Raw genomic sequence first — 14,987 nt, forward strand, 5'->3', positions numbered from 1 at the left:
ACACCAATAATAAGTGATATGGCTGTCAACGTCCGGTGAGGGGACGGGACTTCCGGGCTGGTTGCTAAGACACTCTTGTTCGCTCCTTGACAACCCTGGCGGGGGTGCGCTGGCAGCGGCCTAGGCTCTGGCCCCCGCGGGAGCAGGTGAGGCTGCAGGGCAGCGTGGCGGGGTGGGCTGGCCCGGAGGGAGGGCGGGAGGACGCGCAGGGCGGACGAGGCCTGGCCCCGCGTGAGGCCCCACCGTGATCCCCAGTCTGCGGTTCCCGGCCCAGGACCTCCCCTCGTCCCAGGTAGAGGACCGCGGAGCTCGACCGTGACATTGTGCCTCCCCACTCCCACTGTGCAGGCCGCTCCTCCTCACCCACCCTGGGCCCCTTCTAGCACCGTGCCCTCGCATCCTCCCTGTTCTGACTCCCGCAGCGCCCTGTCCCCCGCGCCACCCCGCTGCTGGCTGGTGGTCACAAACGCCTCGTCCCAGACCACTTGGTTTGGAAATTTGGCGACGTCCTGGGACTCTGGGCTGACTATTGCCCGTTGTGGGGGGACTCAGTTTCCCCATCTATAAAGGCGAAATTGGATTGAACGGTCGCAAAGGCCTTTTGGACTCGGACGTCCTAGGAGGTTGTTCTTGGACTCAACTGTCAGTTCCCCGGAGGATGTGTTCTCTCTCTTCCCTACTTTTATGTACTGCAAAGAACTTGGCAAACCTAAGTTGGATTCCCACTTGTAAGAATCCTGGCAAGTTACCTGAGATCTCTCTGGGCACCGGTCGGTGCATCTGTAAAGCCATCTCGGAACGAAGCCCATCTCCGTTGGCAATTGAAGTACAAAGGGTCCAGTCCAGTGTAGATTCAGTACTTGCTAGCTTTCTTTTTTCTGTGTATGTATAGGTTCCTGTGTGTGCAGGTTCATGTGGAGACCAGAGGTCAACACTGTGCCTTAACCACTCTCCATCTTATATATTTTCTCTTTCTTTCTTTCTTTCTTTCTTTCTTTCTTTCTTTCTTTCTTTCTTTCTCTCCGTTTGTTTGTTTTCAAGACAGAGTTTCTCTGTGTAACAGCTCTGGCTGCCCTGGATCTCACTCTGTAGACCAGGCTGGCCTCGAACTCACAGAAATCTGCCTGCCTCTGCCTCCCCAGTGCTGGGATTAAAGCTGTGTGCCACCACTGCCCATCTCTCTCCATCTTATTTTTTGAGACTGGGTCTCTCTTGATGCTAGGAGCTCGCTGTTGGGCTAGATGGCCAATGATCTCCAAGGATCCTTCCAGCTGCCTCTCCAATGCATGGCTGCCACACCCAGCTTTTACACGGATACTGGGAAGAGAACTCAGGCCTTCACGTAGCAAGCACTTTATAAAGTGACCCATTTCTCCAACCCCCTAATTTCCTTTCTTTGTCTCTTACTACCTCACACTTTCCCTCCTGGGAGGAACCCAGAGATTTCCTGTGGAACCCACTTAGTATCCACTATCTGCAGATGAACCTCACATCTGCTCTTTGGCTTTGATCTTTTCCCTGTACTTTGTGGTTAGGCATTATGGGCAGGGCATGAGAAGACTGGAAGAGGTTGATACGGTGATGTGAGCTGGGCTCATAGCTTCCCTTTTCCAACCATCCACAATTCTGTCATCTTGTACTCCTGACCAGATGTCTCCATTCGCGTTTGGCCAGCTGCTAAAATCAAGCTGGCCTCCTTCTCCACCTGCCCATCTGTTCTACCTGGCTTTCTCCATGGTCTGCCAGGCCCATTCCACTGAGGACTGAGTTATCAGATTGTCTTGATTCTGTCTCCATGGGGATATCAGATCCTTTCCGTTCCTGAGGCCGCCATCCTGGTCCAGGCCGTCAACGCCTGTCATGGGGGTTATTGCTCTAGCTTTCTAACTGCTGTCCCTATCAACCCAAGTCACCAACCACTGTACTACCAGCCCCCAAGAAGCTAGGCACAGTGGTGGTTGCTTGCAATCCTAGTACTTAGGAGCAGTATCACGTTTATCCTCAGTTGCTCAGTGAGTTTAAGGCCAGCCTGTGGTGTGTGAAAGCCTATCTCAAAAAAAGAAATCCACACTTTTTATGCCTGGGTTTAGGGCCCTCTACACTTGCACAACCCAACTCCAGCCCTTTTTTGCCCTTCTCAACTGTGTTCGGTCACGGGTCCCAGGAATCCGTGAGCTTTCTCTCAAAACCACTGCATGGCTCCTCTGTCTGGACAGTCTGCTCCAGTGCCCGAGAGGCCGGATGCTCACTCACTAATGCTGACTCCTGTGCTGCCCTTCACACTGAGCTGCTCTTGACACCCTCCCACCCCCCTCCCAGTCTCCTCCTTCTCTGCCATGTCTTTCTGCCGTGGATCATAACTCCTGGGTCCGTTTTCACGTATGCTGGGAGCCCCCATGGCAGTGCTGCTTCTTGCTTGGTTAGAGTGGAGTCGTCGAAAGCAGAGTCTTGAAGTCATGTGCACTGGGGGGGGTGGGGGTCTGGCCCTCCACTTCTCAGCGGGATGGAAAGTCACTTTGCTTTGCTCGGGCCATGTGCTCATCAGTGGGGGGGGGTAGGGGTAGGGGGGGAGAGTGTCAGTTTTTTGGAGGGTGGTGAATTTTTGAGAGCCTGTATGTAGAATTCTTCTCCTGATCTCTGGCTGAAGATCAGTATTAAGTAAATATATGTTTAAAAAACTTTGTGTGTATACATGTTCATGTTTAGGTGTGCCTGTTTGTACATGAATATGGAGGCCAGAGATGGATGATGGGTATTTTTCTCAATCATGCCCCACCTTTTTTTTTTTTTAAAAAAAGACAAGATCTCTTTTTAAACCTATAGCTCACTTATTGGCTACACTGGCTGGCCAACAAGCCCCGGGATTCTCCTGTCCCTGCCTGGCCAGCACCAGAATTACAGGCACAGAGCATAGCATCCAGCCACCTCTGGGTGTGTGCACTTATGTGTGAGGGAAAGAGAGGGTGTAAGCATGCACATGCACCCCCCAATGTGCATGTGGAGGTCAAAGGACAACTTTGGGGCGCTGTCTCTCTCTTTCCACATGGGTTCTTGGAACTGAACTCGGGTGACCAGGCTTGCAGAGCAAGCACTTTTACCCATGGAGCCCTCTCTGCAGCTCTGCACCCCGCCTTTTCTGTGGGTGCTGGGGGGGTCTGATCTCAAGTCTTCATGCTTGTGCAACAAACCACGCTGAGCCATCCCAGCTCCAGTGTTTAGTGAGTATTATTGGATGGCTTTGAATGGACCTCTCCCCTCCCAGGAGACAATTGAAATATAATTTCATTACATTTTGGCCATCCTTTGGACTTCCGCCATGTGCCTGACAATGGACTGCTCATCTGGAACAGTAAAAGAGACTGAAGTCCCTGAGCTCCAGGGTGTCAGGATTCACGACATGTGGTGAAGTCGTGATCACTTGTAAGGTGTGATTGCTGATTAGCAATTGTCAGTGGTTTCCTAGGAAATAGGTCAGTGCTGCATGCAGTTCGAGCCTGTGATAATGTCACTTTTACTTCCTCACGTTCAAATCCGTTCAGAGTGTGGAAGAAGTGAGCCAGGAGGCTGCGTAACGGTGCTGTAGGCAGCCTCTCTCACGCCGAGCCCGTGGCTACCGTGCTTATGACTTTTTCTTGCTTGTCTCTTAACGGAAATGTTTGGGACCTCATCCAAATTTGGGTATGTCCGTGGGGGTGTGCTGTGTGAGTCACTGTCATTTAGCACGCGGTGTTGGACAAAGCAAATGTTGATCGCCGAGCTCAGCGAGTCAACAGATGTCTCTTCTAATTCCACCTCCCCCTCCCCTTCCTTCTCTTCTCTTCCTTTTCCCTCTCCATGACCAAAGCATAAAGAAGTTTTCACTGGGCCTCCATGTAATTGAGAAAAAGTAAAGACCTTTTCAGACCAAACGAGACAGCTTGTGTATGTGTAGAAAGGTTACTTTCTTTTTAGGGACTATTGTCCCCTCCTTACTGTCAACTTGTTCCTGTTCACAGCAGATGATGGCCGGCCTCCCTCCCTCCCTCCTTCCTTTATTTTTCCTTAAAAGAATATTTCTTTTTTTAGGGGGTGGGGGGAGCTGAGGACCAAACCCAGGGCCTTGCGCTTGCTAGGCAAGCGTTCTACCACTGAGCTAAATCCCTAACCCCGAATGTTTCTTGTTCTTATTTGTTTCTTATTCAGAGTCTCATGCCACCCAGTGGTGGTGTCGGTAGCAGCATACACTTTTAATCCCAGGAGGCAGAGGCAGGTGGATCTCTATGAGTTTACGGCCTGCCTGGTCTACAGAGTGAGTTCCAGAACAGCCAGGGCTACAGAGAAACCCTGTCTTGGAAAAACCAAGGGGGTGGAGAGCGGGGATAGACAGGGTCTCACTCTGTTGCCTTGTTTGGCCTGAAACCCATTGTGTAGGCCAGGCTGGCTTCTGAGTGCTGGCATTTCAGGCATGTGCCACTGCACCCAACAAGATGATGGATTTCTGATGCCCTTCCAGTAAAATTGGAGAACGGCCACCCTGGGTTTGCACTTCACTCTGGCCTGACCTGGGTACCCCAGGCCTTTGGGGAACAGGTCATCACCTGACCTCACTGCTAGTGTCCCTGGATCCTGCTCCTCCTACCTTGTCCTCTTTGTTGTCATTTGTTTGCTAGAGGCAGAGGGTAGACATGTCAGAAAAAGCAGTGATATGATGGCCAAGGTACACAGTGCATGGCCCTGGTGTGGCTCTGTGGGGGTTACAGAATAGAGCTATGTAGATATTTTTTGCTCAAGCATAATCTTGGTTGCCAATGATTTAAAGCATGTGTTGCTTTAATGTGTCAGATTTTCTCATACTATCGATGCTCAAATAAATGATCTGTATAAACAACAAAATCTCAGGTGACTTTGAATGCCATCTTGGTTAAGATGGTTTCCCCCTTTCCTTGGTCCTCTGTTAGCTATTAAAATTCTCTTATGCTTGCTGTAATAGACTAGCCATGAAGGCAGTGCATTCAACCTTGGCTTCTAGTACAGACACAATTTTCTCCTTAAAACCTAAAAAAGGAGGAGATGTGGGAGGCACAGAGGTCTTTGTGCTCACAGATAAGCACAAGGGGAACCTAGAATTTTAAACACACAGAGTTGCTTCTTCAAAGGAAGGGATGTATAACCTAGTATCCCACCCAGAAGGCTGGGAAAGATGTGGCTAATAGACTGGGGACCTTTGTGCTATCTGTGTGAGATATCTGTGCTATCTGGCTGAGACCACACTGGCTCTTCCCGAAGACCCTTATCATGAGCTTGTCAATCTATAGAACCCATCTTTATGGAAGATGTCACATGTACTTTACAAAGAGTTTTGATGTAGTCATATCTTTTTTTTTACTTATTTACTTTTTATTTTATGTGCGTTGGTGTTCTGCCTGCATGTATGTTTGTGTGAGGGTGTCAGATCCCCTGGAGCTGGAGTTACAGACAGTTGTGAGTTGTCATGTAGTTGCTGGGAATTGAACCCGGGTCCTCTGGAAGAACAGTCAGTGCTCTTAACCACTGAGCCATCTCTCCAGCCCCGATGTAGTCATATCTTAAGCTTTATTGTGCACACAGGATTGAGTTAATTATTACCAGAAAAATTTTCACCAAACTATGCTGTTATACCTAAAATAAACTACTCCAGGTCAGACTCTAGAAGTTTGAACCAACACCCGCTACTGAGTCATATTGAACCAAACTACTTTCTTGTCTCCCAAAGATCATTACTCTGCTGGCTGTGGTGGTCGCAAAGACCCCTGAATGGGTAGAGGCAGGAGGCAGGCACAGATAGGTGGTTGAGCTGGAAGATGCCAATATTGATGTTATTTCTTCCAAAGAAAAAAAGCGTGATAAAGTCAGGAGGTTGGATCTGGGCTCAGATCCTGGCTCAGCAAATGCTGGCTGTACACTCTCAGGCCAGCTACCAAACCTCTCTGGGCACTGGGTGCCTGATTCTCCCCCTCCCCTGGGGCCCTCCGAAGAGTTGGAAGCCCTTCACTGGGGAGCTCTAGTGTTGAAATGAAGCAACGAATACGAAGGTGAAGATAGTCTATAGCCATGCCACCTCCACCATTGGCCCAACCCAGATTTCAACTCTCTTCCTTCAGTGCTAAGCCCAGGCTGGCCCACAGTGGGAATGGGGAGGTGATAGTGTGCTGGCCCAAATGCTTAAATACGTGGTTGGCTCCTATGAAGAGATGGCAAAGTTCCTCTTCTTGACACTCCAGAAGCAGGTGCTGATCCTTACTGTGAGGTAGAGCTTGCTCAGCCCACTTCCAGATTCAAAGTCAAGGCTTGGGGGCAGGGTTAGAGGAGATGTGAATTCAGACCCACCTGCAGAGCTAGTCTTTGGAAACCATGACATGCTCCAAAAGGGTCCTGCAGTCTCTTGCTTATGTAGTGGGTTATCAGCCTAAGGGCCAAGAATGTTCCAGGAGTTAATAAGCATATAGCTTCATAAGCACATGAACATACACACAGGTCATGCATGTATGTGTGCTTATGCACACACACACAAACACACACATAGGCATGCACACACAGTTGGTAGATGCTTTTGGCTTTACTTCCCAGAGACCAAATATTTTCTCCAAACCTTCTGCACACTCTCACTCTCTTAAAGATTCTCCTCAAATACTTCAGAAGCAAAATAACAAATGGTGGCTTAAGGTCAGTGTCACAACGAGCAAGGACCCTCCAGAGAGGCACACTGGCTTTGATAAGGCAATGGGGCAGCCCTGTGTGTACCTCTTGATGAGGCTATGCAGAGCACTAACGGAGTCCCGAGGGAAGAGCAAGTTCATGCTGGCTTCAAGTACCACTAAGGGCCAGATGGCATCGGGTTGAACTTTGGTACCCTGACTGTGGCACACTTGCATTATTAAAAAGTGTGGTTTCGTCTGATGGAGCCTCTCGAGCACGTGCTCATTCACATGGGAGATTGATGAGGTTATTAAAGCCCCAGTTGTGCTATTTTAGGTAGCATCCATTCAGCAGGGTGTGTTAATCATGACTGAATGACCAGAGCTGCATCAGAATGATACAGGAGCATAAAACTGTCTTCCCTTTCTGTGTGGAAGCCGGCCATCTGTAACGATTCCTCTTCTCTGTAAGTCTCACCTATTTTGGACTGCCAGGAGTATATGCAGTGATTAGAAAAGCTGTGTGTTCATGAATCATGGTCCATGACGTATTTGGTTGAATAATGTTGGCTGAGGCTGGCTGGAGGGATGATGCTCCTAGAGAGCAGAGCATCGAGAACCACAGCGCACTGGGGATTCACACCTCTCAGACACTTGTGTGAGCCTCCCAAGAAAAGGAAAGCCATCTCCATGAGGAAGACCAGGCCTGGCTGTGGCCACTTGTTCATGGCTCCAAAGCCAAGGAAGTAGGCAGAGCTCCATTCTCTTATGGAACTGGCATCTAGACCTCAGTGTTTCATTGCTTTGTTGACTTATCTATCCATTTTGCAGCTTTAGGGCTGAACTTAAGGCCGTGTACCTGCTAAGCAAGTGCTTTGTCTCTTAGCTGCACCTGTAGCCCCTAGACATAAATGTTCGGACTTGGCATCCTCCGCTCCATGCTGCTGCCCCCTGGAACTATCCTAGGGACTTCCCTACTTGGTTCCTGAAGAGTGGACTCTGGTAGCACCTGGGAAGTCCTGTGACCTCCCACAGATTCTGTTTTGAGGCTAATATAGATAGGATTGCCTTGAGGTTGGTGTGCACCATGGGTTCGGTGTTCCCTCCTGTCCCCTGCCTGGCAGCCTTTCTTAGCTCTGAGGATAAATCAACTTGAGTTGAAACCCTTAAGTGGAAGATGCTGGAGCAGCTGCTCCCACACTTTAAGTCGTTCCCACTTGGGATTCTCAGAGGTAAACAAAGTAGAAAGCCCTGGCACCCCTCACCATACCGCCCTGGTGAAGGTGGCTGAGGAGGCAATAACATGGTGTTACTAAAGCTAGGAGCGTAGGATGGGTTGGGAGACAGGCTTTAACACCAGTGAGCAGAGATGAATGGCCCTTTGAATTTTGTAGAACAAGAAACCTGACCAGAAAGTGCAGTGAGATTGTGCTTGGTAAACAGCCAACGCATATGTAGAGACAAACAAAACCTGCTAAAGCCCAAGTTGTATAAATGCCCAGAGTTAGAAGATAAGTGGAGCCATCTGTCCCCTGGGAAATCAGAAAACACCATGTCGTGGAATGATGGAGTCCATGCCAAGCTTTGAGCCTTACTTGAGGATGCCCACCAATGGTGTGGCACCGAGGGTGGCTGCGACATCAGAGAGGGTGTGAATTAGGAGCATAGTGCAGCCTGGAAAGAGTACCCAGAAAGCTCAGTGCTCGGGCAAGCCGGATCGCAGACACCTAGGACCACAGGCACTGGGAGGGGAGGTGGAGCACTCCCACCACTGCCAAGTCATCTGAGGCACGCTCGTGGTCAAGTGTGCGGCAAGGGCCCGTGTGTGCCTGAAGTGAGGGAGTGGCTCTAGGGCAATGCTGGGGCCCATAGCTCTCCTCACTCCTGGGCTGGGTGATCTCAAGCCAGAGGTGGCAGCTCTCCTGCCTCCACTCCCAGGCTCTAGCTTCTGCAGCCGTCACCATGGAGTTCTGCATAAAGACGGAGTCCTGGGAACCGGGGCTAGTGCATGGCTGGTAGGCGGCAGCTAATCCACATCACCTCCTCTTACCGCCTGTTAGCCAGGCCCAGTGGTCTGTTCCTTTATTCCCAGCTATTTGCAGACTGAAGCAGGAGGATCATTTGAGTCCAGAAGTTCCAAACCAGCCTGAAAAAAAACACTGTCTCAAAATATACATACCTCTTGGTTACTATGCTGACCATCTTGGAGTTCAGTGGCTATGCAGTGAAATTATTATAGATTTAAGAAATGTGGGCCGGGCGGTGGTGGCTCACGCCTTTAATCCCAGCACTCGGGAGGCAGAGCCAGGCGGATCTCTGTGAGTTCGAGGCCAGCCTGGGCTACCAAGTGAGTTCCAGGAGAGGTGCAAAGCTACACAGAGAAACCCTGTCTGAAAAAAAAAAAGAAATGTGGCTAAGCTGGGCAGTGGTGGCACACACCTTTAATCCCAGCACTCAGGAGGCAGAGACAAGCCAATCTCTTTGAGTTTAAGGTCAACCTGCTCTACAAAGTGAGTTCCAGGACAGCCAGAGCTGTTACACAGAGAAATCCTATCTTGAAAAACAAAAAGCAAAAAACAAACAAACAAAAGCAATAACAACAACAACAAAAAATGCTGCCCTGATATGTGGCTTCATTTGTCTGTGTAAATTTCTAGAAAGGTTCATCATCATCATGTTAGTTCCTCTGAGAGAGGAAGCCCTTTGATTTCATTCTAGGGTACACGAAACTGGGATGAAGAAGCATCCTGACTTCTGCAGGGCTGGTGGTCATTTAGACTGCAGTCCATCTGTTTGTGAAAAGCTCTGCCTAGATCTGCTATGCATTTAAGAGTCTAGAAAGCCTGTCTCAAAAAAAAAAAAAAGAAAAGAAAAGAAAAAAAAAAAAAGGCCTAGACCTACTATACCCTCACTGAGTGCCCTGTGAGCCAGAGGAAGGGGAGACAGCCACTGATCAAGTGATGCCCACATTCCGGGCACTGTGTGCTGCTCCATGTGCCTAGTCTCATTGAGTCCCCTGCTGTGGGTATGGCCCAGTCACTGATGAGAACTCCTTTGCCCCGGGCTGTGCTGCTGGTTAGTGACTGAACTGGTACCAGCGCCTGGGCCTTCCAGCTCCTAGACCAACTAGTGGCTCTGGGAGAGGAGGCAGGGACCATCAAGGCACCCCGTGGGCCAGGAAAGCCACCACACAACACTGTCGCTATTCTGCAGAGGGACCCCGGTAACAAATTGTCAGTGGTCACCGGTGCGTGTGGCTTCCTCAGTACCAGACAAACAGTCATCGGCACTCAGAAACTGTCCTTGCTAATTGGTAGCTCTGGACTCCATCCTTGGCGTGGCCCACAGTCAGTATCTGTCTTGACAATGACAGTGTGTTCTTGCAGCGTCTCGGGTTGACTCACCCTCCGTCTGCAGACTTGCTGGCCATTTGGGAAAGGAGGCAGAGGCGTTGAGATGGGGAGGTGTCAGATTGTCACTGAGACATTTCTAATTTGTGATGTGTGGTTTGGAAGCCAACTCTTCCCTCCTGCTTTTCCTGTTCTTTGCAGCACCCCTCGGGGAAAGACATTTTCTGCTCCCGCCAAGTTGGCAAGGCCTACTTCCCGAGCCTCCTGGGCGCTGTGACTGCTGGGCCCAGCGCCTCCTGAAAGCCCCACTCTCTCCTCCTGAGGTCACACTGGGAGGATCATGGGAGAGACAGAAGGGAAGAAAGAGGAGGCTGACTATAAGCGACTGCAGACCTTCCCCTTGGTCAGGGTAAGCCTGGGGAGGAGGAGAGTGGCCAGCAGGCCCCACAGCCTGCAGGTGGGCGGGGCTTACAGTGAGAGGAAAGGGCCGCGCTGGCTCCAACCCAAACATCTAACAGTCCCAGTGTCTCATTCCTTCATCCATTCCTTCATTCACCAAGTTATGTTCAGGCCGCCCGCTCTGTGCCAAGCGTGGTCTAGGTACTGTGGAGCTGGTGGTGAACAAGGCAGGTGATGCTCTGGCCTGTGCAAAGGACAGTGGCAGGCAATCCGTGCTGTACAGAAGAGCTGAGCTGGTGCAGAGGCCAACTCCTGGAGGAAGTCAGATCAGTGACCCTCATCAAGTTAGGTGCAGACCTTGAACGAACCTGAGAAGCCTCTGCCCCTCAGAGAAGCAGCAGGCACTGGAGGCTGAGTGGGGCGAGTTTGGCCTCATCAACATGGCTGGCTGGAGCCCTTGAGGAGTGGCAGATGGGAGGGTCAGAGTGATGGTGAGGTTAGTCTGTGCAGGCCTGGCTGGCAGCCACATGAGGAACACAGTGAGGAAGGGGGGTCTGTCTGGAGGTCCAAGGAGCAGTGAGGGGCAGAAGTTGTAGGTGACATTGTCTCAAGTCATTAGAAAAGCCGGCAGTGATGGCGCAAGCCTTTAATCTCAGCACCCGGGAGGCAGAGGCAGGCGGATCTCTGTGAGTTCGAGGACAGCCTGGTCTATAAAGCAAGTTCCAGGAAAGGCACAAAACTACACAGAGAAACCCTGTCTCGAAAAAACCAAGGAAAGAAAGAAAGAAACAAACAAACAAACAAACAAACAAAAGAAAAAGAAAAGCACTCTTGCTGTAGTTAGGAGAGTGGACTCAGAGGAGAGCGCTAAGAGAGTCATTGCCTGGCAGTGGTCAAGCCCTGGAGTGGAGGTGTGAGGTTGGCCCTGGCCAAGCTGTTCACTGGGTGGGGTCTGGATGCCAGGGGAAGACAGTCAAGGATGGGCCAGAGTTAAGGAAAAGTCCTTGTCCCCAAGAAAGTGAAACTGTAATCAGAGCAGGTTTGAGGGGAAACGGGGAGATATTTGAGACAGCCAGCCGAGTGAGGTTCACCTGGGCAGTGGGGCATGGAAGTCTAGAGCCCAAGGATGGCATGAAGACATGGAACCCGCCCCTGTGGAAGGCACGGCTGTGTGGAAGGACTTGGCTGCAGAGGATGAAGACAGGCCCTGGCCTCCATCCGGGAGGAGGAACCTGGCAAATGCCTGAGAAAGGAGCCAAGGAGCAGGAGGGAGCGGGGGCTCCCGGGAATGGTCCTTGGTGGGAACATGGACCCTTGCAGAGGGGCGCGGCCCAGAACATGTGGCCCGTTACCATCACACGCTCCACCCCAACTGTAGGCCCCAGTCAGGGAGAAGTCACTGGCCCAGGACTGGGCCAGGGAAGCCACCTAGTGTTCGTGCCTTAAGCTGAAGACCGAGAGGCTGGCCAGGAGGGCTGGGTGGCGGGCTAAGCGTCTCTCTGTTTGTCACCCTGCCCTGTCTCTAGCACTCGGACATGCCAGAGGAGATGCGAGTGGAGACCATGGAGCTTTGTGTCACAGCCTGTGAGAAATTCTCCAACAACAACGAGGTATTGCCATCAGTTCAGGCGGCCCCTCGTGTCTCTGGTGACCCTGTGTGTGATAGTAAGGTGCCTCCAAAGCCCTGTAGCCAGCTCCAGAGGCCTGCCAGACACAGCTAGAGCCTTGCTTGAGAGTGGTCACTGTTCTGAAGGCCAGTGACAGACGAGGTTGGCTCTAGCCAGGGTACCAAGGGCCACACCCAGCCCCAGAGGGAGGGAAGCCAGCAAGGTCTCCATACCACCTCTGCCCCCCAAACTCCCCAAGTGGATTATTGGCTAGGGCATCTTTCTGGGCTCCATCTCAGCTATGAGCAGAGGCCTGCCAGGCATTCATCCATGAATTCATCCATCCATTCAGAAAGGGTGGAGTCCCAGCTCGGCCACAGGTATCAGCCCAGCAGTGCCATTCATGAGGCTGTGGGGAGAAAGAGGGTGGTAGTGTGGCCACATCCCATCTGCAACCCTCCCTCACTGTGTTCTCAAGACAAGCCGTTTCTCAGCTCTGAACCCAGAGCCCTAGTCTGGGGGCTAGGGGTGGTGCCTCTTTCCTGAGCTACTGAGGTAATGGGGACACGTGCTCAGTGTCCCTAAACCTCTTCATGCTGAGGGAAGCTTTGGAAAGAGCCGACATGGGAAGTGGAATGCCATTGCTGTGACTGGGGTCTTTCTGGGACCTGCCACACTTGCTGGTAACGAGCGGCCCCTCAGGGCACCCCTCAGGGCCCGTGTTGTGCCCTCGCACTGAGCATCCCCACTCGTTATTTCCTCTGGTCTCCACAACAGCCTTGGGCCCCGTTTTCCTGGTCCACAGCTGAGGGTGCTGCTCTGGAACCCAGAGTGACAGAGCCAACAACCTTCAGCCTAGGCTTTCTCAAACCCCCTCTCTTCCTGTCACCGGGTCCTTCCTGATGAGGGGCAGGTGCTGTTCCGGTAGCCCTGCAGGAGGTGCTGTGCAGAGCCCTCTGTGGTGATCTTGCCGGCAGACTGAAGGCAGGCTGAGGAGGCAGCCATTTTCTGCCAAGAGTGCAGTGCTCAGCTTCTCCTTCCCGGTGTGGGAACTGAATTGTACCTGTCACTGCCCCTGATTGGCACCTTCTCCCTTCCAGAGTGCCGCAAAGATGATCAAAGAGACAATGGACAAGAAGTTCGGCTCTTCCTGGCATGTGGTGATCGGCGAGGGTTTTGGGTTCGAGATCACCCATGAGGTGAAGAACCTCCTCTACCTGTACTTCGGGGGAACCCTGGCTGTGTGTGTGTGGAAGTGCTCCTGACACCACCCAGCAGCTCTTCCGCTTCTCCTCGGGGCTGGGGGGCGGCCCTAGGCAGAGCCTGGCTCTTGTGTGGGAGTTCAGTCTTTTCCTTTGTCCTTGTGTACCGGTTTCCTGAGCCACACCCAATGTGTGAGTTAGTAACATCGCCTCTCCCAGGCTCTCCACTGTCTCCCTCTGAGTCCTGAGCTGTGTGTACGTGAGGGGTGGGATGGTGTGACAGGTGAAGGGGTGAGGTCATGGGATTTTTCTCCTTGGAATGGACTGGTCCCACCTTTCATCCCAGGAGCCCCAAAGCCCTTCTGCCCCCAGGACTGCTGGGAAATATCTACTGCCCTTGTCATTAGTGACTATGTGGCAGCAACCTCAGAAAGGGCCTCGCCTCTCATAAGACACAGAGCATTCCTCTCCTTGTCATTGTGGTAGGGGTCTCCTCTCCCCTTCCCCAGCCTAACCCAGGGCTGAACAGACAACCATCTTACTGGACCAGCAGTTCACAGTTCTGGCTTTGGCATGAGGATCACACAGTCTTCCCGTCCCCTTCTCCCAGCCCGGGCCACCCAAACCTTTCATACCACCTCCATCAGATCAGCTGCATGGCTGAGAGCTAGGGCCATGGTGTAGAGCAAGTTCTCAAGATGTTGCTGAACCCCGGTGAGACACCTGGGCCAGGAGTGCTCTCACCGTGAGGCCCCGTTAGCAGGGAAACCTGGCCTGCCAGGGACTTCATCAGGGACCGCATGCTATTTGTACTTCTTACCTTGCTGGCTTTTCTAGATTCTTTTTGAGTGTGGGGAGAAGGGTTTTAGTAGAAGGGTGAATCATATTTTACACAGCGGTCTTATTTATATAAACGTCTTGGTTTTTACAATTAAAATGACTGAAAACTAAACTTAGTCTGTGGTGTATTGAAGTTTCCCAGAACAAGGGCTCTGCTCTGCCGCACTCGGCCTGCGTGTCCACTTGTAGCAGATTTCCATCAGATCCACTGGACAGTGATGGCACAGACCAGTGCTCCTGGAGAGGGCGGAGTGTGCTTGTGCACGGGTGTACATGCACAGGCCTAGAGAAGTGTCACCCGAGGCATCTGGGCAGATGGGAGGAGCAGGAACTAGCCCTCCTGAACTGCGTGGGAGAGCTTGCTGCCAGAGAGATGGGCAGCCCCGTGCGTGGGACTGGCAGGGGTGACCAGGTGGGATGGTGCAGGAGGCGGTGAGGGGGCCCCAGCCTGGAATAGCTGTGGCTGTTCAAAGCCTGCCCTGCACCTGTTCTTCCCTTAATCTGCCGCACGTGGGTGCTGGCCAGTGAGGCTGGCTCAGCAGCAGCCAGCGTGGAGCAGTGGCTGGGATGATGGGCTCCATGGTCCCCAGATCCGGTCCCTCTGTTGTGTTCTAGGCCTCAGCAGCCTTGTCTGTAGAGTGGGCACGACTCCAGAGGTTGTGTGCCACTGTTAGGCAGGTAGGTAATAGGGCACCATAGCAGGGTACTTCTCTGGGCAGTCCTCCCTCCCCTCCTCCTCTTCCTCCTCCCCCTCCTCCACTTCCTCCTCCTCCTCCTCCTCTTCCTCTTTCTTTTTCTTCACAGCATGTGGAAACATAATTATAGTTTAAGGGTAAAAGCTAAAAAGATGTTGTTATAGCTGAAAATCAAGTGCCCCCTCCCTGTTTCCCCCACACAAAATCATGGTTTACTTCTTAATGACACCCTGATGGTCAG

The 14,987-nt window shown here is 51.9% G+C and overlaps 1 protein-coding gene across 2 annotated transcripts; it reads left to right on the plus strand.

Annotated features, from left to right (window-relative positions):
* Nucleotides 1–11: 11 nt before the first annotated feature.
* Dnal4 (dynein axonemal light chain 4) lies at nucleotides 12–14,163 on the plus strand. Of its 2 annotated transcripts, none has more exons than XM_059247480.1 (4): nucleotides 12–146; nucleotides 10,205–10,412; nucleotides 11,929–12,012; nucleotides 13,110–14,163. In XM_059247480.1, exons 2-4 carry the CDS (start codon nucleotides 10,344–10,346, stop codon nucleotides 13,272–13,274), a joined length of 318 nt encoding a protein of 105 aa, XP_059103463.1. In that variant the 5' UTR covers nucleotides 12–146; nucleotides 10,205–10,343; the 3' UTR covers nucleotides 13,275–14,163. The 2 variants fall into 2 exon arrangements, with proteins under 2 accessions (XP_059103463.1, XP_059103464.1); XM_059247481.1 differs by lacking the exon at nucleotides 12–146 and adding an exon at nucleotides 158–292.
* Nucleotides 14,164–14,987: the final 824 nt, after the last annotated feature.

Source organism: Peromyscus eremicus, chromosome 20 (genome assembly GCF_949786415.1).
Source record: "Peromyscus eremicus chromosome 20, PerEre_H2_v1, whole genome shotgun sequence".
Taxonomy (NCBI): Eukaryota; Metazoa; Chordata; class Mammalia; order Rodentia; family Cricetidae; genus Peromyscus; species Peromyscus eremicus.

Coding starts and splice junctions, on each gene's coding strand:
- Dnal4 (XM_059247480.1), top strand. CDS start 10,344: ATGGGAGAGACAGAAGGGAAGAAAGAGGAGGCTGACTATAAGCGACTG. Junction 10,413..11,928: donor AGACCTTCCCCTTGGTCAGG/GTAAGCCTGGGG, acceptor CCCTGTCTCTAG/CACTCGGACATGCCAGAGGA. Junction 12,013..13,109: donor AATTCTCCAACAACAACGAG/GTATTGCCATCA, acceptor TCTCCCTTCCAG/AGTGCCGCAAAGATGATCAA.